This window comes from Callithrix jacchus, chromosome 13 (genome assembly GCF_049354715.1).
Source record: "Callithrix jacchus isolate 240 chromosome 13, calJac240_pri, whole genome shotgun sequence".
Taxonomy (NCBI): domain Eukaryota; kingdom Metazoa; phylum Chordata; class Mammalia; order Primates; family Cebidae; genus Callithrix; species Callithrix jacchus.
The window spans coordinates 24,057,031-24,082,330 of NC_133514.1; the positions used below are offsets into that span (position 1 = coordinate 24,057,031).

At 44.9% G+C, this 25,300-nt stretch overlaps 1 protein-coding gene across 4 annotated transcripts in view; it reads right to left on the minus strand.

Moving 5' to 3' along the window:
* Positions 1-25,300, minus strand: part of PDGFRL (platelet derived growth factor receptor like) — a 69,666-nt gene that overhangs the window by 42,796 nt on the left and 1,570 nt on the right. For all 4 annotated transcript variants that reach the window (XM_035270191.3, XM_035270194.3, XM_035270193.3 and 1 more), the window contains exon 2: positions 10,940-11,237. In XM_035270191.3, coding sequence (XP_035126082.1) covers positions 10,940-11,237 — 298 coding nt within the window. The remainder of the gene's footprint in view (positions 1-10,939; positions 11,238-25,300) is intronic.

A 25,300-nucleotide genomic window follows, 5' to 3' on the forward strand; every position in this document is an offset into this window, starting at 1 on the left:
GAGCTAAGAAGAAACATTTAATGTAATACAGGACAAATTGAGGGCATTTGCCAGCATGTAGAGAGGAGGATACAGAACCAACACTGATGTCTGGAGGAGTGGAGGATTCAGATCTGGCGAAGAGGACTCCAGAAGGGCTGGGAGACAGAGAGAAAACCAGAAGGACACAGGACTGTGGAAGCCAAGACAGGGATGCTTCACTCGGCTAAATGGAGTTGGTGCAGGAAATCCCAAGGCATAGAAAAGTGAACTCTGGATTTTGTGCCTTTGTTGACCTTGGTGATAAAATGCCATGTGGAATAATGGGGCCAGGAGTCAGGCAGAGCTATCGAAGAGTGAATAGAAGGCTGGAGGCAGTGGCTCACACCTGTAATCCCAGCACTTTGGGAGGCTGGGGCGGGTGGATCACCTGAGATCAGGAGTTCAAGACCAGCCTGGCCAACATGGTGAAACCCTGTCTCTACTACAAATCTAAAAAGCTGGATGTGGTCCTATGCACCTGTAATCCCAGCTACTTGGGAGGCTGAGGCAGGAGAATCACTTGAACCCGGGAGGCGGAGGTTGCAGTGAGCTGAGATGATGCAACTGCACTCCAGCCGGGGCAACAGAGCAAGACTTCATCTCAAAAAACAACAACAAAACAACAAAACACAGAGTGAATAGGAGGATGGAACTCCTTCCAGAGAACGGCTGTGAAGTTTAGCAGAGAGGAAGATGGCTGGAGGGTGCATGGGGGTCAGGGCAGAACTTCTTAATTTGGTGAAGATTTATGAAAAGGATCCATAAATCCTTTTCAAGGAGATGTTGACCACCCAGAATGAAGAGGGAATAAGTGATGTGTCAAAGTTCCTGAGACAATAGGTAGAGATGAGATCCTGGGCACAGCTGGTGCTTTGGCCTTAGTCAGGAGGGAAAATCCTAATCCTCTTCCCCTATCATTGGTAGAGCAGGGAAGGAGAAGTGCTAAGAGAAAGTTAAGGTGACTGAAGCTCCAATTTCTCAATCTAGGGGATAACTTCATTAGCCGAAAGTGAGAGAGGTGGACATCAGAGGTTTAAAGAGTAAAAGTGACCTTTCCAGAGAGCTGTATTCAGCTTTGCTAGGGAGAAGTGACGTGGCCACATCGACTGACAGCCTCAGTCACATGGCCAGCTATATGGCTCCTTCCAGTGCTCAGTGTCCATGTGCAGACAAGAGAAAGGAGATGAACAAGGTCATTTAGGATAAGAAGTTTCCAAGTGGAAATGAAGGAAGAACAGAGAGCAGAGGAACTCAGGACATGTTTGAGAGTTCAGTAGAAAGACACAGCCCAGAATTGGAGACTATTATTCTAAGTGAAGTAACTCAAGAACAGAAAAACCAAACATCGTATGTTTTCACTGATATGTGGGAGCTAAGCTATGAGGACACAAAGGCGTGAATGATACAATGGACTCTGGGGACTTGGGGGGAAGAGTGGGAGGAGCTGAGAGATAAAAGATGACAAATATGGTGCAGTGCATACAGCTTGGGTGATGATGGGTGCACCAGGATCTTACCAGTCACCACTCAAGAACCTATGTAACAAAATACCACCTGTACCCCAGTAAGTTAGGGAAAAATGAAATTTTAAAAAATAGAGAGGACTGGGTATGGTGGCTCACGCCTGTAATCCCAACATTTGGGAGGCTGAGGTGGGTAGATTGCCTGGGGTCAGGAGTTTGAGTCCAGCCTGGCCAACATGGTGAAACGCCATCTCTACTAAAAATATAAAAAAAACAAAAAAAATATATAGCTGGTTATGCTGCATCAGCCTATAAATCTCAGCTACTTGGGAGGCTGAGGCAGGGAAATTGCTTGAACTAGGAAGGTGGAGAACACAGTGAGCCGATATCATGCCACTACACTCCAGCCTGGGCTACAGAGTGAGACTTCATCTCAAAAAAGAAAAAAAAGAGAGAGAGACGTGAATACATAAGACATAAAGGGGCAATGTGGATAAAGAGGAAGAAGGAAGAGTCAACTGACTGATGGCTCTAAGAGGCTAAATAACAACAGGTTCTGTATTAGTCTGTTCTCACACTGTTAATGAAGACATACCTGAGACCAGGTAATTTATAAAGGAAAGAGGTTTAATGGACTCACACTTCCACATGGGCTTACAATCCTGGTGGAAGAGCAAGGGATGTCTTACATGGAAGCAGGCAAGAGAGAGAATGAGCGCCAAGAGAAAGGAGTTTCCTCTTAGAAAACCATTCGATCTCGTGAGACTTATTCACTACCATGAGAACGGTATGGGGGAAACGCCCTCATGATTCAATTATCTGCCACTGCCCTCTTCCCATCCCACAACACCTGGGAATTATGGGAATTACAATTCAAGATGAGATTTTGGAGGGGAAACAGCCGAACCATATCAGGCTCTGAGACAATGAGGATGGATGCAGGTGACATGCACCACAGATATGAAATACTGTGTTGTTTGCCTAGCAGACACACCTCCCAATACATGCAGGGCACACATCAGCACTCAGTAATTCTCTTTAAAGATTGAATGAAGCACTTTGGGAGGCTGAGGCGGGCAGATCATGAGGTCGAGAGATCAAGACCATCCTGGCCAACATAGTAAAACCCCATCTCTACAAAAATATAAAAATTAGCTGGGCGTGGTGGGGCACATCTGTAGTCCCAGCTATTTGGGAGGCTGAGGTAGGAGAATTGCTTGAACCTGGGAGGTGGAGGTTGCAGTGAGCCAAGATCGCGCCACTGCACTCCAGCCTGGCACCTGACGACAGAGCAAGACTCCGTCTCAAAAAAAAAAAAAAAAAGGTTGAATGAATGAAGGACTAGGAATGGACTTCTGACATGTGCCCTAAACCCCTGGGGAAGCCAAAATGTAAGCTCTGGTATGTGTCAGACATTCTAGGTGCTAGGAATCTGATGATGAACCACATATGTGCTGTTTGCCCTCAAGGGGCTTCTTCTTTCGTGAAGGAAAAAGGACACAGACCCCAGATTATGAAGAATTGATTAAATAAATCAGCAGTAATATATTTATATTCCAGATCAGGAAACTGTATTCCAGGGAAATTACTGATCACAGATCACTGTGCTGGTTAGTGATAAAGGGAGGAATCAAACCCAGCTGTGCCTCAGCCTCTGGCATCTCTGTTCCATAACATTCCATCTTTATTCTCACAGCAGGAAACATGTACAGTAACACATTTATCCTTATTGAGTAAACGGAATGCTTTCTCTGTGTTAGGCACATGAACCACCAGAGCAAGTTATTTACATATGTTTATAATTGCACTATTTGTGAGAGTAATAACCTCAAACAGCCACAAGCTGGGAACCAGGTAAGAAGACAATGCTGTGTTATGTTGATGGAATACCACACCGTCAACAAAATCATACGCAGATCTACATAAAAATCTATATGAAATTACTGCAGGTTAGAACAGGTTAACTTAATGAAATACTGCTTTCAACACATATTTTCCCACATCTCAAATTCACAGTTGAGTGGGTCCTTAGGGACCATGTTGTTTTACAGGCTAAGGAACTGAGGCAGTATCCTTGCTAAAACACCACTGTGAAAAATCAGTAGGAAGAGACGGATTTCGGCATCCTTCAATCCAACAGAGATACCAAATTATATTTAGGTGACATGAATGTTTCTTTCTTGATATTGTCTTTTAATCATTTACCAAAATATTTCATGCCTTGATGAATAAAGCCAGATATATTAATTTATTCAAGTATTTAATAAGCAACTATGACATTCTTAGCACTTTGGGAAGAATAAATGTATACTGCATTTTTCTCTACTTGGGCATTTTACTTTCTAGGACTCTAAAAGTTCATTAAACCTCTTTCTTCTTCACACATTGCTGTCTCTGTTTACCTGCTTTTGTAGCTGAGTGTCAAGAACATCTCAGGACTTAGTGGGAAAAGATGAAGTAGTCAGAAGATTACATTAGGATAAATGTGGTCATGCTTCCAGAAAGCCACCAATATTGGTTAAAACTACAAGGCTTGGCCGAGCGAGGTGGCTCACGCCTGTAATCCCAGCACTTTGGGAGGTCAAGGTGGATGGATCACTTGAGGCCAGGAGGTTGAGCCAGCCTGGCCAACATAGCGAAAACCCATCTCTACTAAAAATACAAAAATTAGCCAAGTGTGGTGGTGTGTGCTTGTAGTATTGGCTATTTGGGAGGCTGAGGCACAAGAATCATTTGAACACAGAAGGTAGAGGTTGCAGTGAGCTGAGATCGTGCCACTGCACTCCAACCTGGGCAACAGAGCAAGACTGTACCTTGAAGAAAAAAAAATATGATTGAGAATAACTCTTAATGAATTCTGATTGGTTTATTTTTTCTCACTTATTTTGTGTAACAAGGACCTCCTGGAAGTCGTGACTTAACACAGAGGAATAAGTCTATGGTTAGGAATTTTTAGATCATATAGTCACGTAGAGGAAATGCCTGGCAAGCTTTGTGGTGCTCTTCAAATCTTACTAACTTGCATAGACTATTGTATGCATTTTTCAGTTGTGGGCCGGGCGCGGCGGCTCATGCCTGTAATTCCAGCACTTTGAGAGGCTGAGGTGGGTGGATCACCTGTGTCAAGAGTTTGAGACCAACCTGGCCAACATGGTGAAACCCCATCTCTACTAAAAATACAAAAAAAAAAAAAAAATTAGCTGGGTGTGATGGTGGGTGAGTATAATCCCAGCTACTTGGGGGCTGAGGCAGGAGAATCACTTGAACCCGGGAGGCAGAGGTTGCAGTGAGCCAAGGTTGTACCATTGTACTCCAGCCTGGGTGACAGGGTAAGACTCCCATCTCAAAAAAAAAAAAAAATCTACAAGGCTTTGTGGGATGAAGATCTGGGGAACATCCAAACTCAACACTCATAGCCCTGAAAAGAACTCATTCTATGGAAAAAAGAATACAGAATGAATACTTCTCTATCCAAAGGCACCATTTCTGGGAACGATGTCAAGAGTCCATTTCTTGAATCTCTAGTGTGAAATGAATCATGAAAACTAGATGTTTTTCACATTTTTTCACATTTCATAAAGTTTTTGGAAGCCCACATCTGTCATTACTTTCCTCTCAGGCCCTTGCTGTGCTTTGAATGAACACTATTTAATGTTAAAAAGCCAAAATTTGTTTTCAGATGTTGAATATTTCTCTTCAGATTAATGCTCACTCTACTCTGAGTCTTTAAAATGTTTTCAAATATGTTTTAATCTATAATTTAAATATATTTGAAAATACTCTTAGAAAATGCCAAATCTTCAAGTATGGAATTCTCTAAGCTTTGTGTAAATCAAAGACTAAATAATATTCAGAATTTAAATTATATCAATTTTGTTTTTTTATAAAAAGTATATGAATCTGACTTTGTTGAATAAGGTCATTTAAAATGTATGTGGCAAATCTCACTTCTAGGTATACACCAAGTAGAATCTCTAAGAAATATATGCAACATCCATGTTCACTGCCGCATTCACAGTTGCCAGAAAGTGGAAGCAGCCTAAATGTCTACCGCTGGATGATGGATTAAAAAATGTAGTCTAGACCAAGCACAGTGGCTCATGCCTGTAATCCCAGCACTTTGGGAGTCCAAGGTGGGCAGATCACTTGAGGTCAGGAGTTTGAGACCAGCCTGGCCGACATGGTGAAAGCCCGTCTCTACTAAAAATACAAAAATTAGCCAGGTATGGCAGTGCATGCCTGTAATCCCAGCTACTCCAGAGGCTGAGGCAGGAGAGTCACTTGAACCCGGGAGGTAGAGGTTGCAGTGAGCCAAGATCTCACCACTGCACTCCAGCCTGGGTGACAGAGTGAGACTCTGTCTCAAAACAAAACAGGCCAGGTGCAGTGGCTCACACCTGTAATCCCAGCTCTTTAGGAGGCCAAGGAGGGTGGATCATGAGGTCAGGAGTTTGTGACTAGCCTGACCAACATGGTGAAATGCCACCTTTACTAAAAATATAAAAAATCTCACTGGGTGTGGTGGTGGGCATTTGTAATCCCAGTTACTCAGGAGGCTGAGGCAGAAGAATTGCTTGAACCCAGGAGGTGGAAGTTGCAATGAGCAGAGATCGTACCATTGCACTACAGCTTGGGCAACAAGAGCAAAACTCAGTCTCAGAAAAACAAACAAACAAAACAAACGTAGGAGAGGCCGGGCATGGTGGCTCACACCAGTAATCCCAGCGCTTACGGGAAGCCGAGGCAGGCAGATCAGTTGAGGTGAGGAGTTTGAGACCAGTCTGGCCAACACAGTGAAACTCTTTCTCTACTAAAGATACAAAAATTATCCGGGTGTGGTGGTATATACCTGTAGTCGCAGCTACTTGGGAGACCGAGGTAGGAGAATCGCTTGAACCTGGGAGGCAGAAATTGCAGTGAGCAGAGATCGCCCCACTGGACTCCGACCTGGGTGACAGAGCAACACTCCGTCTCAAGAAAAAAAAAAAGGGTAGTATATACACATACAATATTTCTCAGCCTTAAACAAAAAGAAAACTGCATTATTAGCTGCAGTATCAAAGAACTTTGAGGACACGATGCTGTGAGTAATAAGCCAGTCACAAAGAGACAAATACACTGCATGCTCCGTTTATATGGGGTACCTAGGGTAGGCAAACTCATAGAAACAGACAGTAGCAAAGTGACTGCAAGGAAAGAGTGCTAGGAGAGGAGGATTTCAGCGGGCACAGAGTTTCAGCCGTGCAAGATGAAAACATTCTAGAGGTCTCTTATACAACAATGTGCACCTATAGTTAACAATACCATACACTTCAAAATTATTATTTTTTTCTTTTTTTTTTTTAGATAGTCTCTCACTCCTGTTGCCCAGGCTGGAGTGTAGTGGTGTAATCACGGCTCACTGCAGCCTTGACTTCCGGGCTCAGATGATCCTCCCACCTTAGCCTCCCAAGTAGTTGGGACTGTAGGCATGCACCACGAAGTCAGGTTAAAGTTTTTTTTTTTTTTGAAATGAAATTTCATTCTGTTGCTTGGGATGGAGTGCAGTGGCGCCATCTCAGCTCACTGCAACCTCTGCCTCCCAGGTTCAAGCAATTCTCTGCCTCAGCCTCCTGAGTAACTGGGACTACAGGTGCTCACCACTACCCCTGGCTAATTTTTGTATTTTTAGTAGAGATGGGGTTTCACTATCTTGGCCAGACTGGTCTCAAACCCCTGACCTCGTGATCCACCCGCCTCAGCCTCCCTAAGTGTTGGGATTACAGGTGTGAGCCACCATGCATGGCATTCAAAATTATTAAGAGGGCAAATCTACACTGTGTTTTTTACCACACAAATGTATATAGTGGTAAGTCTTTCCAGATTTGTTCCAAGCAGAATACCCATACATTCTCAATTATACACATGCACTTCAAGTGTGGAGAACGAAGCAGGAAGAGTGGATTCACTTTCTCCCTCTCCACTCCCTATCCAGCCCACTTGAACCTTAAGAAGGACTCTATCCTGTTATATTCACAATGCTAGAGGGTCGAGGCAAAATAAAAAAGTGAAAGATGTCTTAATACAGGAGGATAAGAGACATAAGTAGATGGATTAATATTACTTATATGTGTATTTTATTTATTCTCCAAGGCGTGTGTGTAGGGGTGGGTGCAGGTGTTTTTAAGAAGGGCAAATGTATCAGGGGCGCTTGTCAGTCAAGCATTCAATAGAGAAGGCTAACCGCCAACCACTCAGCTCACTGCAACCTCTGCCTCCCAAGTTCAAGCAATTCTCTGCCTCAGCCTCCTGAGTAACTGGGACTACAGGTGCTCACCACTACCCCTGGCTAATTTTTGTATTTTTAGTAGAGATGGGGTTTCACTACCTTGGCCGACTGGTCTCAAACCCCTGACCTCGTGATCCACCCGCCTCAGCCTCCCTAAGTGTTGGGATTACAGGTCTCAGTGAAAAAGACAGATGTTAACAGAAAATAAAAGTAGTAAGTGTGAAGAGAGCTGGGAAGAGGAAGCATCAGGTGCTGTGGGAACGCACAGCTGGGGAGGCCTGCCACGGGTTTCCCAGACAAAGTGATGCCTGGGCTGGGGTTAGACCGGAGATGAGGGGTCCAAGAGTGATCCTGGCTATGAAAGCAGCAAACTTTAGGGTTTCAGGAACCTGGTGCTTTTGAGAATCTCACGGGAGCCCCGGGAAGGGAAAGCAGAGTGACTGATTGTGAGATGAGAGGTGACTCCAGAGAGATGGCAGAGGTCAGGGAGGGCCTCACTGTCAGGTCAGGAGGTTGGACTTTATCCCCAAGGGAACCCACCGAGTGGTGAGTAAGGGAGCCACATGCTCCACTCTAGTTTTTTTGGAGATGGGGTCTCACTGCAACCTCCACCTCCCAGGTTCAAGTGATTCTCCTGCCTCAGCCTCTGGAGTAGCTGGGACTACAGGCACACACCACCATGCCCAGCTAATTTTTTTGTATTTTTGGTAGAGACAGGGTTTTACCATGTTAGCCAGGACGGTCTTGATCACTTGACCTCATGATCTGCCCGCCTTGGCATCCCAAAGTGCTGGAATTACAGGCGTGAGCCATGGCGCCTGGGCCACTCTGACGTTTAAGTGTTGCTCTAGCTGCAGTGAGAAGCCCTAGCCTAGGCATGGTGACTGCAGTATCAGAGACAGGAAAGAGCAGCAGTTGAGACAGGAGACAGTGACTCCAGGAATGGAAAGTAGACAGATTTCCATACCCGGAAGAAGGTTCAATTTCTATGAAGAGGGAATAGAGTTATATATTGGGCTGGTGCAAAACTAATAGCAGTTTTTCATCATTACTTCAATGGCAAAAGCCACAATTACTTTTGCACCAAACTAACAGAATTTTGAAATGTAAAAGTGAAGCCTGAATTGGCTTAATTTGGTGACTGACTGGATGTAGAGAACGCAGGAGAGAGGGAGGAGGCACGGATGCTCCCCTGTCTTCTGGTTGGGTAAACAAGTGGGTAATGACGTCCTTGGGGGAGATGAATTTCTGCAGAAAGAGTTTGTGTGGAAATATGAATCTGTTGTGAATGTGCAGATTCTGCAATACCTGCCCTCTGTAGCCCCCACACCGCTTTTTTTTTTTTTTTTTTTTTTTTTTGAGACTGAGGCTTGCTCTGTTGCCAGGCTAGAGTGCAGTGGCATGATGTCGGCTCACTGCAACCTCTGCCTCCCAGGTTCAAGAAATTCTCCCACCTCAGCCTCCTAAGTGGCTGGGACTTCAGGTAGCTGCCACCATGCCCAGCTAATTTTTCTACTTTTAGTAAAGATGGGGTTTCACTATGTTGGCCAGGATAGTCTCGATCTCTTGATCTGCCCACCCTGGCCTCCCAGAGTGCTGGGATTAGAGACATCAGCCACTGCACCTAGCCTGCAGCCTTTCTTTTTCCCATTGTAGTCATTTCAGATAACATCTGATATTTCTTCACTGTTAATCCACTGTATTTCTCCATCGTATACGGAAATAGGGTTGGAATGAATCTTAGAGATGATTTCATCCCCTACCCTTCATTCTACACATAAGAAAACTGACACCCAGAGGAGTTTAGGAGACTTTGCCAAGGTGCACAGGACTCTAAACCAATACGCGCCCCCCCAGTCACAGCCTGTGCTCAGGTTCCTCCCAGCTCCCTGGGAAGTACGTGTTTCTTTCTTGCTTCTCACACTTGCTGTTTTCACCAACTTAACCACACTTCCTGGTCCAGAAGCCCAGCCTCCTGAAGGTACTCATTCAAACATGAGAAATCATTGGTGGTCTTACCAGCTGAGGCCTCTGAATACAATAATCATAGATTTATGAAGGTAAAAATAATCAGAAGCAGTTGAAAAGTAGTTGAAGTTGATAATCTGGTCAAGTTGCTCACAGAAATCTCCTGTTAGGTCATTTCAGTTTTCATTATGATTACTTAAACAACATAAAACATTGAGTCCATTAATTTTCACAATTTTTTTTTTTTTTTTTTTTGAGACAGAGACTCGCTCTGGAGTGGAGCCGACTCAGGCTGGAGTGCAGTGGTGCAATCTTGGCTCACTGTAACTTCCGCCTCCCGGGTTTAAGCGACTCTCCTGCCTCAGCCTCCCGAGTAGCTGATTAAAAGCGTGTGCTGCCACATCTGGCTAATTTGTATTTCTTGTAGAGATGGGGTTTCACCATGTTGGCAAGGCTAGTCTTGAACTCCTGGCCTCAAATAATCTGCCTGCTTTGGCCTCCCAAAGTGCTAGGATTACAGGCATGAGCCACTGCACCTGGCCACACAATATGAATTTTTAAACATCTATCTCTACGCATAATAGTTTTCTATAAAATTTTGGCTTCCTATAAAATTTTACTCATCATACATTTAAAATCGTCATATGGTTTTGTCATATGGTTTCTTATAAAATTTCACTCTTTCAACCAATGTTGGTAGGATTTGCAATTTTTTTTTTTAACTGGGTAAAGAAATAAAATCTATGACTTTTGCTCTTTGAGCTTCTATGTTTATAATCTATGAGGGTAAAATGGTACATGTCAGAAACAATGTGTAATAATAGTTAACTCCAGTCATGGTGGCTCACGCCTGTAATCCTAGCACTCTGGGAGGCTGAGGCGGGAGATCACCTGAGGTCGGGAGTTTGAGACCAAGCTGACCAACATGGAGAAACCCCGTCTCTCCTAAAAATACAAACTTAGCCAGGTGTGGTGATGCATGCCTGTAATCCCAGCTACTTGGGAGGCTGAGGCAGGAGAATTACCTGGACCTGGTAGGCGGAGGTTATGGTGAACTGAGATTGCACCATTGCACACTAGCCTGGGTAACAAGAGCCAAACTGTGTCTCAAAAAAATAAAATAAAACAAAAATAATAGTTAATAAGGGTTTTCGCTAACTATTACAAATCCTCAACCCTACACAGTTTGAAAAAAAACAAAAAACAAAAAAACGCTTACCTGAGGCGAGAGTCCTTAAAGGTGTCAAGATACGCAGGGTAGCTCCATCCAATTTTACTCCCTTTACATCGAAGCTCGACAGTTTGTCCCGCCAGCAGACTCAGGGTAGCGGCAGGTTTCTGGAAGCGACCTTTATCCAGCACTTGCATCATGATAGATTGTGTCTTTGGTGTTGAATCCGCGGAGTCCCTGTCCTTTATTTTAGGAATTTTTGGCTTCACCTTCTTGTTGGTGGGTTTGATTCTGTTCTCCCCTGGTTCTTTCGGACGCTTGTTCTTGGGAGGGTGTTGGGCAGTAACTGCACAAACGCAAGGAGGGAGAAATGGGCTAGAGTAACAGCATCCTCAGAATATTTGAGGCCAATAACTTTTTTTCTTTTTTTGAGACAGATTCTCACTCTGTTGCCAAGGCTGGAGTTTAGTGGTGTGATCTCAGCTCACTACAACCCCCACCTCCCAGGTTCAAGTGGTTCTGTTGCCTCAGTCTCTCAAGTAGCTGAGATTACAGATGTCCACTGCCACACCCAACTCATTTTTGTATTTTTAGTAGAGACATGGAGACAGGGTCTCACCATGTTGGCCAGGCTGGTCTCGAACTCCTGACCTCAGGTGAGCCACCTGCCTTGGCCTCCCAAAGTGCTGGGATTACTTGGGCATGAACCACCATGGCCAGCCCCAGTCACTTTTATATAACTCCAGAGAAGATAACTTTTTAATTCTCCCCTCCTCATATGTCAACATTGTTTTCAGTAAAAGTCATGTAATAATCATTTTTTGACTCCTTAGTTTTAAAACAATAATTAAAAAGGAATATATTTTGGCTCCAAAGATATTATTAAATTCAGCAAAATAGTTCATATATGAGCTGAAGTTTGCCCTTAGAAAACAAAAATATTATTGCCTGTAGTTCAGTGTCTCACAGTCTCCAAGGGGTCACATAAAACAGAACCGAAGCCATTCAAGGCTGGTTCTTTACTTTGCAATCTCTGTGTTATCATTGTTCATTTTCATTCTACTGTTTAAACAGAAACATGTAGTTCCACAGGGTTTGGAGACACAAACTGTGCTGAAAGTGCATGCAAAAGATTTGGTTTATGGTTAGAAACAGAATCTCACTCTATCACCCGGGCTGGAGTGCAATAGCATGATCCTAGCTCACTGCAGTCTTGAACTCCTGGGATCAAGTGATTCTCCTGCCTCAGTCTCCTGAGTAGCTAGGCCTACAGGTATGTGAGACCATGCTGAGCTAATGTTTTAAGAAAGAGATGGGGTCTTGCTATGTTGCCCAGGCTGATCTTGAACTCCTGGCCTCAAGCAGTCCTCCCACCTAGGCCTCCCAAAGTGCTGTGATCATAGGTGTGGGCCACTGTGCCCAGCTAAGATTCTGAACCACGATGAACTTTCTCTCAAAACAAATGATAAAGTAGAGATTACATATGTCAGAGGCTGGCGATGTCTCAGTAGAATACAATGTTTATTATTAAAGAGTAAGTATTAAATGTATACGAATCTGAAACTTACATCTAAATTATTAAAACTCAACTGTAATTGTAGCAATGATTTAAAATTTCACCAACAAAATATCTTTGGGGAAGGAGTATTTTATCATCAACATTGTTGAGAGTTACGGGCAAAGAGTGATAATAAAAAGCTGACTGATGGGCCAGGCGCGGTGGCTCACGCCTGTAATCCAGCACTTTGGGAGGCTGAGGCGGGCGGATCACCTGAGGTCAGGAGTTCGAGACCACCTTGGTCAACATGGTGAAACCCCGTCTCTACTAAAAATACAAAAATACAAAAATTAGCTGGGTGTGGTGGCAGGTGCCTGTAATCCCAACTACTCAGGTAGCTGAGGAAGCAGAATCGCTTGAACCTGAGAGACAGAGTTTGCAGTGAGCCAAGATCTTGCCATTGTACTCTAGCCTGGGCATCAAGAGTGAGACTCTGTCTCAAAAAAAAAAAAAAAAAAAAAAGCAAAAACAAAGGCTTACTGACTTTAAGTTGCTTGCTTTTATTGTTTTTGCCTTCCCTATAAATAAGGCACCCCTTACTGCTTGCACCCAGGGAACAGTGCCCCCAGTGTTCTGCCCCTGGCAAGCCACTGGGCTCCAAAAATCTCGGCTAAGCCTCTTGCAGTCATGCAGGGGTGTTCACTCAACAAGAATGAAAGGCAAACTATAGGCCAGGTGTGGTGGCTCATGTCTGTAATCCCAGCACTTTGGGAGGCCGAGGCAGATAGATTGCTTGAGATCATGAGTTTGAGACCAGCCTGGGCAACATGGTGAAACCCCATCTCTACTAAAAATACAAAATTAGCCAGGTGTGGTGGCACATGTCTGCAGTCCCAGCTACTCGTGAGGCTGAGGCATGAGAACTGCTTGAACCCAGGAGGTGGAGGCTGCAGTGAGCTGAGATTGAGCCACTGCACTCCAGTCTGGGTGACAGTGAGACCCCATCTCAAAAAAAAAGAAAAAAGAAAGAAAAAGAAAAAGGGGACTGTCGAGTTTCAGTTTGACCATCGGTCTGTAGAAGTTCAGAGGCCACGGTGATAGATACCCATAGAACTACAAAATATTCAAACCTATGAGATCCTTAGAGATCATTTAGGTCAAGTCTTCATGCTGCAGATTTAAAAAATAAAGGAGGCCCTGAAAAGCTGAATAAACCATACAAAGTCACTCAGCTGGTCAGTGGAAGAATGTGAGAGCGGAAGTCAGGGTCCCATTCCCATTCCAAAGTGCTCATTTCACTACATGGAGATAAACATTCTGTGCATATTTTGAATAAATAACCACACAGCCCTTGGCCAATTGAGAGAATTATAGGGCGTTTGTAGAAAATGGGAAAATGGGCCAGGTGCGGTGACTCATGCCTGTAATCCCAGCACTTTGGGAGGCCAAGGCAGGCAATCATTGTGAGATCAGGAGATCAAGACCATTCTGGCTAACATGGTGAAACCCCATCTCTACTAAAAATACAAAAAATTAGCTGAGTGTGGTGGCGCGTGCACATACTCCCAGCTACTTGGGAAGCTGAAGCAGGAGAATTGCTTGAACCCGGGAGGCAAAGGCTGCAGTGAGCTGAGATCATGTCACTGCCTCCAGTCTGGGTGACAGAGTGAGACTCCATCTCAAATAAAAATAAAAAAAAAAGGGAAAATATGATGGATCAGGAGAAAAGTATAATAAAGAATGCAATAAATGCAATTGATTTGGAATCAACTGTGTAATGATGAATTTGGTTTTCTTTGTGTGTTTCCCTTTGACCTGTGAAACAGGAGCCACGAGGTCTCCACTCTTAGTTCAGCCTAGCCCTGACTCTAGAACCAATCCTGCCCTTGGGAACTCTTCGCTCAGGGTGAACATCCAGGCCACATTCTTTGGGCTTCTATGCCTCAATCCCTGAGTCCTGCTCTCTTTTCTGTGACCTCTGTCTTCTCTTAGGCCTGAGTCTCTTCTTATCTCCCTTCCTTCCTCTACTAAGCTTCATCTTGGCTACAGACCTTACGGAGCATTCTCAGTCTGACCTTGAACACTAGTCTCCAGGCGGAACCCCCAACATCTGCTGTTGAATCTGCTGTTTGCCCATGATTCTGCTCACCCTGCATATGTGGTTTATCACCCTGGTTCTAATGATAGGTGAGGATAGACAATGGCTCCCTTACACACGCTTACAGCCTCCTAGAAGGAAAAGCAGTGCAACCGTTGGGAATGTGTCAGACCAACGCAAGTACATTAATCCAGCAACATCAATTGTGAAGCACAAGCCTCAGCTCTGCAACAAAGTGGAAGTTACAGGTTTTTTTTGTTTTTTGAGACAGAGTCTCGCTCTATCACCCAGGCTGGAGTGCACTGATAAGATCTCGGCTCACTGCAACCTCTGCCTCCTGGGCTCAAGCAATTCTCCTGCCTCAGCCTCCTGAGTAGCTGGGAATACAAGCACCTGCCACCATGCCTGGCTAATTTTTTGTATTTTTAGTAGAGATGGGGTTTCACCGCATTAGCCAGGTTGATCTCAATCTCCTAACATCATGATCTGCCTGCGTCAGCCTCCCAAAGTGCTGGGATTATAGGCATGAGCCACCACACCCAGACAATTTTTTTCTTTAAGATAGAAAATAATAGGTCAGGCATAGTGGCTCACACCTGTAATCCCATGGTAAGCTATGAATGCACCACTGCACTCCAGTCTGGAAGACAGAGCAAGACTCTGTCTCAAAAAAAGAAAGAATGATGTCCAAGTAACCTGTGCCCCATAAATCCTTTAATGCCTATGAGATTAAAGAACCTCTGGATTAATAGCTAATTTGGTGTTTTCTGGATCGTGTAACAGGAATTCAAGTTATCAGAAATGACAGCCGTTTGTAAATGCTATGGAATTAGACAAACAGCTACTTTTCTGACTTCTAAGCTATCAGATCTTATGTGTCTATGTTACCCAGGAACATCAGATTATCTGATAATGGAGATTATGCATCCAAATATTTACTGTTATCTATGCAACATAATTTGACCTTTTGACCAAATAGCCCACCAGTTGAACTAACTGTATAGTTGGTCCAGCTGCCTGACCACAGAATTGGCCGATGGTTTGATGGTAACAATGTTATATTAAAGGAGCCAGCCTAGTGGCCCCACAGATACACAGTCCTGGAATGGAGAGACTCCCAAATCCCATGTCTAAATTTTAAGAGAACATGACTAGCCAGGCAAGGTGGCACATGCCTGTAGTCCCAGCTACTCAGGAGGCTGAGGCAGGAGGATCACTTGAGCCCAGGAGTTCTGGGCTGTAGCATGCTAAGCCAATCAGGTGTCTGCACTAAGTTCGGCATCAATATGGTGACCTCCCAGGAGTGGGGGACCACCAGGTTGCCTAAGGAGGGGTGAACTGGCCCAGGCCAGAAATGGAGCAGGTCAAAACTCTGGTGCTGATCAGTAGTGGGATCGCACCTGTGAATAGCCACTGCATTCCAGCCTGGGCAACATAGCAAGACCCAGTCTCTAAAAAAAAAAAAAAGAATAGGACTCTTCAGCCTACTTATGTCAACTGGTTATTTTTCAAAGACCTGCAAAACACCATCTCTTCCAAAAAATACAAAAAACATGAGCCAGGCATGGTGGCATGCACCTATAGTCCCAGCTACTCAGGAGGGTGAGGCATCTCCAAGATCTAAAAGAATAAAAGAATTTATACTATAGATAAATAACAGTCAAATTCCATTACCATTGCATTTTGAGACTATTTGCATTGTATATTTTCTAGAGAAATAGGTGGCAAAATTCACAAACTATTATCAATTTCAGGTCCAGGCCTGCCTCTTACTGGCTGCGTGACCTTGGGAAGTTACTTGCCCTCCACTGTTTCAGCTTTCTCATCCGTAAATAGAGAATGATATGGTAATAATAACTACCTCATAATAACCATAATAATTATTGTGGGAGTTAATGAGTTAATATGTCAGAAATGCTGAAATTAGCATCTGACCCATAGTAAGTAACTGCGAGCTAAGTGCTATTTGTTTTATGGTTGTCATGTGAGAGCTCTATGATAAACCTGTGGTGGAGGCAAAGCAGGTATTACTCTTTTTAACCTATAGATGCTGAGTAGTTCACTCCAGGTCATCAAGAAGGTAGTGACAAACCAGACCCTTTGACTCTAAGTCTAGAGCTTTCTCTGGCTTATGCCATTGCCTTGCCATCCACTTAAAGATTAGCAGATTGTTGCAATTTCATTTGATTTGCACAAGTCTCATGCACCATGAGATTCTGTTTGATGTGACATGGAGTTCCAAGCCAAACAGAACTTGATGCTGGGGATGCGAGCCTCATCTTTCTGGAAGAGCTGGAGATGCATTTCCAAGGCACACACTGGATCCCCCCAGTGAGGAGATGCTGGTCAAAACCTCATCTCCAGCCAGGTGCGTTGGCTCATGCCTATAATCCCAGCACTTTCGGAGGTCAAGGAGGGTGGACCACTTGAGGACAGGAGTTCAAGACCAGCCTGGCCAACACAGCAAAACCCCATCTATTCCAAAAAATACAAAAAAATCAGCCAGGCATGGTGGCATGTGCCTATACTCCCAGCTACTCAGGAGCCTGAGGCATGAAAATCGCTTGATCTTGGGAGAGGGAGGTTTCCAGCCTGGGCAACAGAGCAAGATTCTGTCTCAAAAAACAAAAAAAACCAAAACCCCTCACTTCCAAGATAAACAAAAACAAACGTTACAAAGCAAGCAAGAAGGAAGCAGGACAAAGGACCATGATTATTCATCATCAACTGAGAAGCACAGTAAAATCTTATTCATCAAAAGTGACCTATTAGCCTCTCTAATTCAATAGAACTGTGTGTGTGTGTGGGGGGGGGGGCGTGGATTAATTCATTAGAAGAATCATTGACTGCAGCTTGGATGAGATTTCTTGTTAAATACAGTCATTAATATCCAAGTGCTAGAGCTGCTTGGTTTTCTCCTCCCTGATGGGCAGTAAAGGGGAAAGGCCAGCTCTAAGAGTAGCACCCCACTAACCACAACACACATTCTTCTGAGCCGCTCAGTTGCTTCCCAATCAGTTACATAAACTGAGAGACACCGCTCTCATTTTTCCATTTTTCATGAAACACCCTACAGGAACACACACACTTTTCCAAGAACGAAGCTGAGAAAGTGGGAAAGCAACAGTAGGGAGAGGAAAATTTAGCATGATGTAGCTAGCCTGTCCTTTCTCTACTCCTTTCGAGAACCCCACTCCAAAAAACCTTCCTACTGTCAGAGGTGTTCAAACCAGAGAGACTCCATCTTGAATAGGGGCTGGGTAAAAAATAAGGATGGGACCCATTGGGTGGCATTCCCAAGAGGTTAAGGCATTCTTCAGCACAGGATGAGATGGGAGGTTCGCACAAGATACAGGTCACAAACACCTTGCTGATAAAACAGGTTGCAGTAAAGAAGCCGGCCAAATCCCACCAAAACCAAGATGGCAACAAACATGATCTCTAGTCATCCTCACTGCTCATGACATACTAAGTATAATGCATTAGCATGCTAGAAGACACTCCCACCAGCGCCATGACAGTTTACAAATGCCATGCCAACATCAGGAAGTTACCCTTTATAGTCTAAAAAGGAGAGGAACCCTCAGTTCCAGGAATTTCCCATCCCTTTCCCAGAAAACTCAAATAATCCGCCCCTTGTTTAGCATACAATCAAGAAGTAACAGTAAGTCTGTGCAGCTGAGCGGCCCATGCTGCTGCTCTGCCTATGGAGGAGCCATTCTTACATCCTCTACTTTCTTAATGAATTTGCTTTCCCTTTACTCTATGGACTCCGAATTCTTTGTTGCAAGAGATCCAAGAACTCTTTCTTGTGGTCTGGATCAGGACCCCTTTCCGGTAACACTATCACTGTTTAAAGTATCATTTTTAAAACCATCAAATAGCAGTTTCTGAGAATTAGATCCTTCGACGCCAGGATAAATACCTCCATTTGAAGCATTTTCCAGAACACCTGTTAGAACACAGCTGTTGACGCTCTTCTTGAAAAACTCCATTCACGTGGCTCCCAGGACCCTGTGCTGTCTTGCCTTTCCTCCGGGGTCACTGATAACTCTTCAGTCTCTGGCAGCTCCTCTTCATCTTCCTTTCCTGCCTGGTCACTCCTCGCTAACTACTTCCACACTCTAAGTGACCTCACACAGTTCGCTGACCCTTGCAGCATTTACATGCTAAAAGCTGCCCTAGCTCCCGTCCTGACCCTGCCTCTACACTCAAGATCTGAATAACCTGTTGCTTATTCAGCACGGCCGCTTGGAAAACTAGTAGGCACCTCAAAGTTAGCATGTCTGAAATTTAGCATTTCAAATTTAGAAAGTCTGACCTCTGGATGCCCCTTCAGACCTGCTCCTTGCTGATGTTCCCTTGATCAGCAAATGGCAATTCTATTCACTCAGGACAAAAACCTCCAAATCTCACTTCTTTTTTTCAAATTTTTTCTCTCCTAAGCCACAGCCAATTCACCAACAAGTTTTGTTTGCTTCATCTTGAAAATAGACCCTGAACGCAGCCTCTTTTCCTTCCAACCACTGATACCACCCTGGACCAAGCCACTTATCACCCAGACATTTACACTGTCTCCTGAGCAGCCCCTGGCTTCCACTGTATGACTTCTTCACCCATCTGTGTTGCTGTAAAGGGGATAGCTGAGGCGGAATCATTTATGCAGAAAAAGGGTTTACTGAGCTCACAGTTCTGCTGGCCAGAAGATTCAAGACTGGGCATCTGGTGAGGGCCTTAGGCTGCTTCTAGTCGTAGCAGAAGGTGAAGGAGAATGGGTGCGTGCAGAGATCACGTGGAGAGAGATGGACCGAGACAGAGAGTGGGGAGGTGCCAGGCTCCTTTTAACCAGGTCTTAGGAGAACTAATGTAACAAGCCACTCACTCTATTAGTTCTATCACCTCGGGGCGGGCAACAAGCCACTCACTCTATTAGTTCTATTACCTCGGGGAGGGCAACAAGCCATTCATGAGGGATCTGCCCCCATGACCCAAACACCTCCCATTAGGCCCAACCCCCAACATTGGGGATCAAATTTCTTGTTTTTGTTTTAAGATGGAGTCCCACTCTGTTGCGCAGGCTGGGGTGCAGTGACGCAATCTTGGCTCACTGCAACCTCCGCCTCCTGGGTTCAAGCAATTCTCTTGCCTCAGCCCCCTGACTAGCTGGAACTACAGGTGCCCATCATGCCTAGCTAATTTTTTGTATTTTTAGTAGAGACGGGGTTTCACCGTGTTAGCCAGGATGGTCTCGATCTCCTGACCTTGTGATCTGCCTGCCTCAGCCTCCCAACGTGCTGGGATTACAGGCAGCCATGGCGCCTGGCCGGGGATCAAATTTCAACATGAGGTTTGGAGGAGGTCAAATATCCAAACCATAGCATTCTACCTCGGGCCCCCAAAACTCATGTCTTTCAAATATTGCAAATTACAGTCATCCTTTCCCAACAGTCCCCAAAATCTTAACTTGTTCCAGCATCAACTCAAAAGTCCACAGTCTCATCTGAGACTTGAGGCAAGTTCCTTACCACTGTGAGCCTGGAAAATCAAAAACAAGCCTTGGCCATCCCCACCCCTATGACTTTGCTGGGTGAAGCCCATGTGGCTGATCTGACGGGTTAGAGTTGAATGCCTGTGTCTGTTCCAAGATGATGGTGCAAGCTGCTGATGGCTATTTCTGGGGTTCCCACGGCAGCCCCTTCCCACGGCTCCCCTAGGCAGTGCCCTGGTGGGGACTCTCTGGTGGTTCTGCCCCTGTAGCAGCTTCTGCCTGCATACTCAGGCTTTCTGATGCATCCTCTGAAATCTAGGTGGAAGCTAAGCCTCCATCACTCTTGCATTCGGGCACCTGCAGAGTTGACAACACGTGGAGGCCTCCAGAGCTTAGGCCTTGTGCCCTTTGGAGCAGCATCTGGAGCCACACCTGGGGCCTTTTAAGTCAAGACTAGAACTGGTACAGCTGGGATGGGGCAGTAGCATCCTGAGGTTGTACAAGGCAGCAGGGCCTGTCCCCCAAAACCATTCTATTCTCCTGAGTCTCTGGGACTGTGACGGGAGGGGCTCCTCAAAGATTTCCAAAATGGCTTCAAGGCCTTTCACCTATTTTCTTGACTACTGGCACACAATTTGCTTTATTTCATGCTAATTCCTTTAGCAAGAGTCTCTCAGCTGTGCCCTTGGATTCTTCTTCTGAAAGTGCTCTTTCATTCTCCACCACATGGCCAGGCTTTAGATTTTCCAAACTTTTACTCTCTGCTTTCCTTTTAATTATAAATTCTACCTTTAGGTCATTCCTTTGCTGCTGTAATTAATCTTGATCCTAAGTTTTTAAAAATAGCCACACCCACCACTTCTTGAGCACTTTGCTGCTTAGAAATGTCTTCTGGAAACCCTAGGACATTACTCTTTACTTTGGCCTTCCACAAATCCCTCGGGCGTGGACACAATGCAGCCAAGTTCTTTGCTAAGGCCTAACATGGGTGACCTTTGCTCCACTTCCCAATAAGTTATGTTTCCATCTGAGACCCCGTCAGCACAAACTTTACTAGCTACACTTCCTTCTATCCACAGATTGGTCACAACCATATAACCAATCTTTCAGAAATTCCAAACTTTCCCTCCTCTTCCTATTTTCTTCTGAGCCCTCCAAACGCTTCCAAATCTCTGCCCAGTACTGAGTTCCAAAGCTGCTCCCACAGTTTCAGGTATCTTTATAGCGATATCCCTCTCCTTGGTGCCAATTTTCTGTGTCAGTTCCTTTTGCATTGCAATAAAGGAATACCTAGGGCTGGGTTGTTTATAAAGAAAAGAGGCTTATTTGGCTGATGGCTCTGCAGACCGTACAAGAAGCACGGGACCAACATTTGCTCCAAATGAAGACCCCGGGCAGCTTCCACTCAGGGCAGAAGGCAAGGATAACTAGCTGTGCAGAGGTTGCATGGTGGGGTGGGAGGAGGAGGTACCAGACTCTTTCTAACAAGCAGCTCTTGCTGGAAACAGTAGAGAGCTCACATATTCCCAAGGGAAGGCATTAATCTCTTCATCAAGGATCTACCCCCAAGGCCCAAACACCTCCCACTAGGCCCTATCTCCCAACACCACCACACTGGGGATCAAAGCTCAACGTAAGATGTGGTGGGGACAATCCATATCCAAACCACGGCACCTACCTTTGAATACAGAAATCAAATTATGGGTACTTCTCTGTTCAGAACCCTCCGGTGACTTTCATCTCTTCTAGAAGCAAGCCCTAAATCTTCCCATGCCCGACAAGGCTTGGCCACGTCCTGTCTCACACATCATAGCCACAGCCACACTGGTAACCGAATCAAGCCCATCTCGAAGCTGTTGCACTTGTGGTGCCCCTGGCGTGCACAGCTTTGCTTTCAGCTGTCTCTGGGGTTTGCCTCCTTGCTCCAGGCAGGCTTACAGCTGTTCATCCTAACAGCATCCTCACATCCCGTGCCCCCCTCAGTCCTCTCCATGTCTCACCCTGACTTATTGGTTGAATTGTATCCCCTAAAATGATATGCTAAAGGCTGGGCATGGTGCTCACTCCTGTAATCCCAGCACTTTGGGAGGCTGAGGTGGGTGGATTACGAGGTCAGGAGTTGGAGACCAGCCTGACCAACATGGTGAAACCCCGTCTCTACTACAAATACAAAAATTAGCTGGATGTGGTGGTGCATGCCTGTAATCGCAGCTATTCAGGAGGCTGAGACAGGAGAATTGCTTGAACCTGGGAGGCAGAGGTCGCAGGGAGCCAAGATTGTGCCGCTGCATTCCAGCCTGGGTGACAGAGTGAGACTCCATCTCTAAAAACAAACCAAAAGATACGCTGAGGTCCTAACTCCCTGGTATCTGTGAATGTAACCTCATTTGGGAATACAGTCTTTGCAAATGTAATCAGGTTAGCATGAGGTCATTAGGGTAGGCTCTCCTCCAACAGGACTGATAATCTTATGAGAACACACACACACAAAAATGCCATGTGAAGACAAACACAGGGAGAAGATGGTCACATGGTAACAGAGGCAGAGACTGAAGTGACGCAGCTGCAAACCAAAAAATGCCAAGGGATTACTGACCACAACCAGAAGCTAGTGGAGGCAGCGAAGGAGTCTCCCCAGCATCTTAGAAGCAGTGTGGCCGTGGTGACACTGACTTTGGACTTCAAGCCTCTGGACTGTGAGAAAACAAACTTCTGTAGTTTTAAACCTCCCAGTCCATGGTACCTTGTTATAGCAGCCCTAGGAACCTAGTAGATCCAGATTTATGATTCTTTGTCTTTTTTTCAAGACAGAGTCTTGCTCTGTCCCCCAGGCTGGAGTGCAGTGGTGTGATCTTGGCTCACTGCAACCTCCACCTCCCAGGTTCAAGTGATTCTCCTGCCTCAGCCTCCCAAGAAGCTGGGACTACAGGTGTGTGCCACCACACCTGGCTAATTTTTGCATTTTTAGTAGAGATGGGGTTTCACCATGTGACTAGGGTGGTCTCCATCTCTTGACCTTGTGATCCACCTGCCTCGGCCTCCCAAAGTGCTGAGATTACAGGCGTGAGCCACCACGCCCTGCCCTGATTGATGATTCTTGATGCCATTTACCACTTCCTGAAATTATATCTTTACTTCTTTATTATCTTTCCTCTCCATTCGATCATGAGCACCACAAAGAAAGCGTTTTAGATCCTTGTCTAGATTTAAAAACCATCAATCTTTTGACCATCAGATCTCTCTCCTACCCTCAAACTTTTCTCTTTCTGCATTCTAAGTATCAGAAATTGTTTTGTATGTCAAACGTACCAGCCAAGACCCTACATGCTTCCAAGCATTATTTGCACTCATAAACAATAAGGAATTTTATAATTCTTTTTTCATTCTAAAGATTTCTGAACTAATGGTTACATTTTTTTTTGAAAGAATAAATGAAAACCTGAAAGTGTTAAAGGCTCCTGGTTAGAGAATCACCATCACTGTCTCTCTCTCTTTACCTTCTTAGAAATCTGGCTATATGGCCCTCGGCCACAATGAACCTGTTTAGTCCTCCCAGAAAGAAACCCCCTTCACCAGATGCAAAATAAACCCAGGTTATACTGAAGATCAGATTAGCATGGATCAAGGTTCTCATGTTGTTCAACCAAACAGTAGTGACAAATCAATATTAATGCTTCAATGTTTGCTCCTGACATTCAATAAAAATATGTAGGTAATCAGCCAGATGTGGTGGCTCACGCCTGTAATCCCAGCACTTTGGGAGGCTGAGACAGGTGGATCACAAGCTCAGGAGATCGAGACCATCCTGGCTAACATGGTGAAACCGCATCTCTACTAAAAATACAAAAAATTAGTCAGGTGTGGAGGTGCATGCATGTAGTCCCAGCTACTCGAGAGGGTGAGGCAGGAGAATCGCTTGAACCCAGGAGGCAAAGCTTGCAGTTAGCAGAGACTGTGCCACTGCACTTCAGTCTGGGTGACAAGAGCGAGACTCTGTCTCGAAGAAAATCAAAAGGTAGGTAATCAAAAGAAGTCAGGAAGTACCTAGGATTTTATACTTTTTAATGTGAAAATAGCAGCACCCTATCAATAAACTCAGTGGCATGTATTTCATATAAATGCTGAAAATCAGGTGCCGTGGTCGATGTCTAAAAGTGGAACCTTGGGCTATTTGTTACCTGTTCTCATGCCTCACTTTCACGCCATGGAGTATCATGTGATCTTCCAGCTACCCCTCTTCATGAGGAGAAAACACATTGCTTCCAAATAATTAAAGCATTTTAGAATTGGGAATAGCAAACTTGACTGGGTCAGGCCAGATGTTCACCCCCACGAGCACTTGCAGGGAAGTCTTTTCCACTTAGAAGACTGTCTTTGACTTGGCGTGGTGGCTGACGCCTATAATCCCAGTGCTCTGAGAGGCCAAGGTGGGCAGATCACTTGAGGTCAGGAGTTTGAGACCAGCCTGGCCAGCAAGGCAAAACCCTGTCCCTACTAAAAACATGAAAATTAGCTGGGTGTGGTGGTACATGCCTGTAGTTCCAGCTACTCAAGAGGCTGAGGCATGAGAATTGCTTGAACCCAGGAAGTGGAAGTTGCAGTGAGCTAAGATTGTGCCACTGCACTCCAGCTTGGATGACAGAGCGAGACGTGAGACTCCAACTTAAAAAAAAAAAAAAAAAAAAGACTGTCTTTAGATGTGATCAGAAAAACGAAAAGGCAGTTTTTTGTGTCTGCAGTTTGTGCTTCGGGATGGCCCTGCAGGCTGCATATTCCCAGTGCCAATCAGAGACCAGCACGGCAAGGGCCTCCTGAGTAATCCACTCTCCTTGGCAGCTCCCGGCCCCAACCCAAGACACAACTCAAAACCAAAAACCATGCTTAATAGGTTTAGCCAAACTGTTTCATAACTTAATGAAGCACTATGTGTTCACTATTTTATCCATAAGTAGTCCATACATTATAGATGTGTGTACTTTTTTTTTGAGATGGAGTCTCGCTCTGTCACTCAGGCTGGAGTGCAGTGGCATAATTTTTTGTATTTTTAGTAGGGATGGGGCTAATTTTTGTATTTTTAGTAGAGACGGGGTTTCACCATGTTGGTCAGGCTGGTCTTGAACTCCTGACCTCGTGATCTGCCCACCTCGGCCCCCCAAAGTGCTGGGATTATAGGTGTGAGCCATCAGTGCCAGCTGATATGTGTACTTTCATAAACAAAATCTCAGTGCTATTATCACCTACAATTTACGAATTACTTCTTACATTCAGTCTGTATTCCACTTTCTCCAGTCGTCTTGTAAATGCCTACTGTTTGTATGGATTACA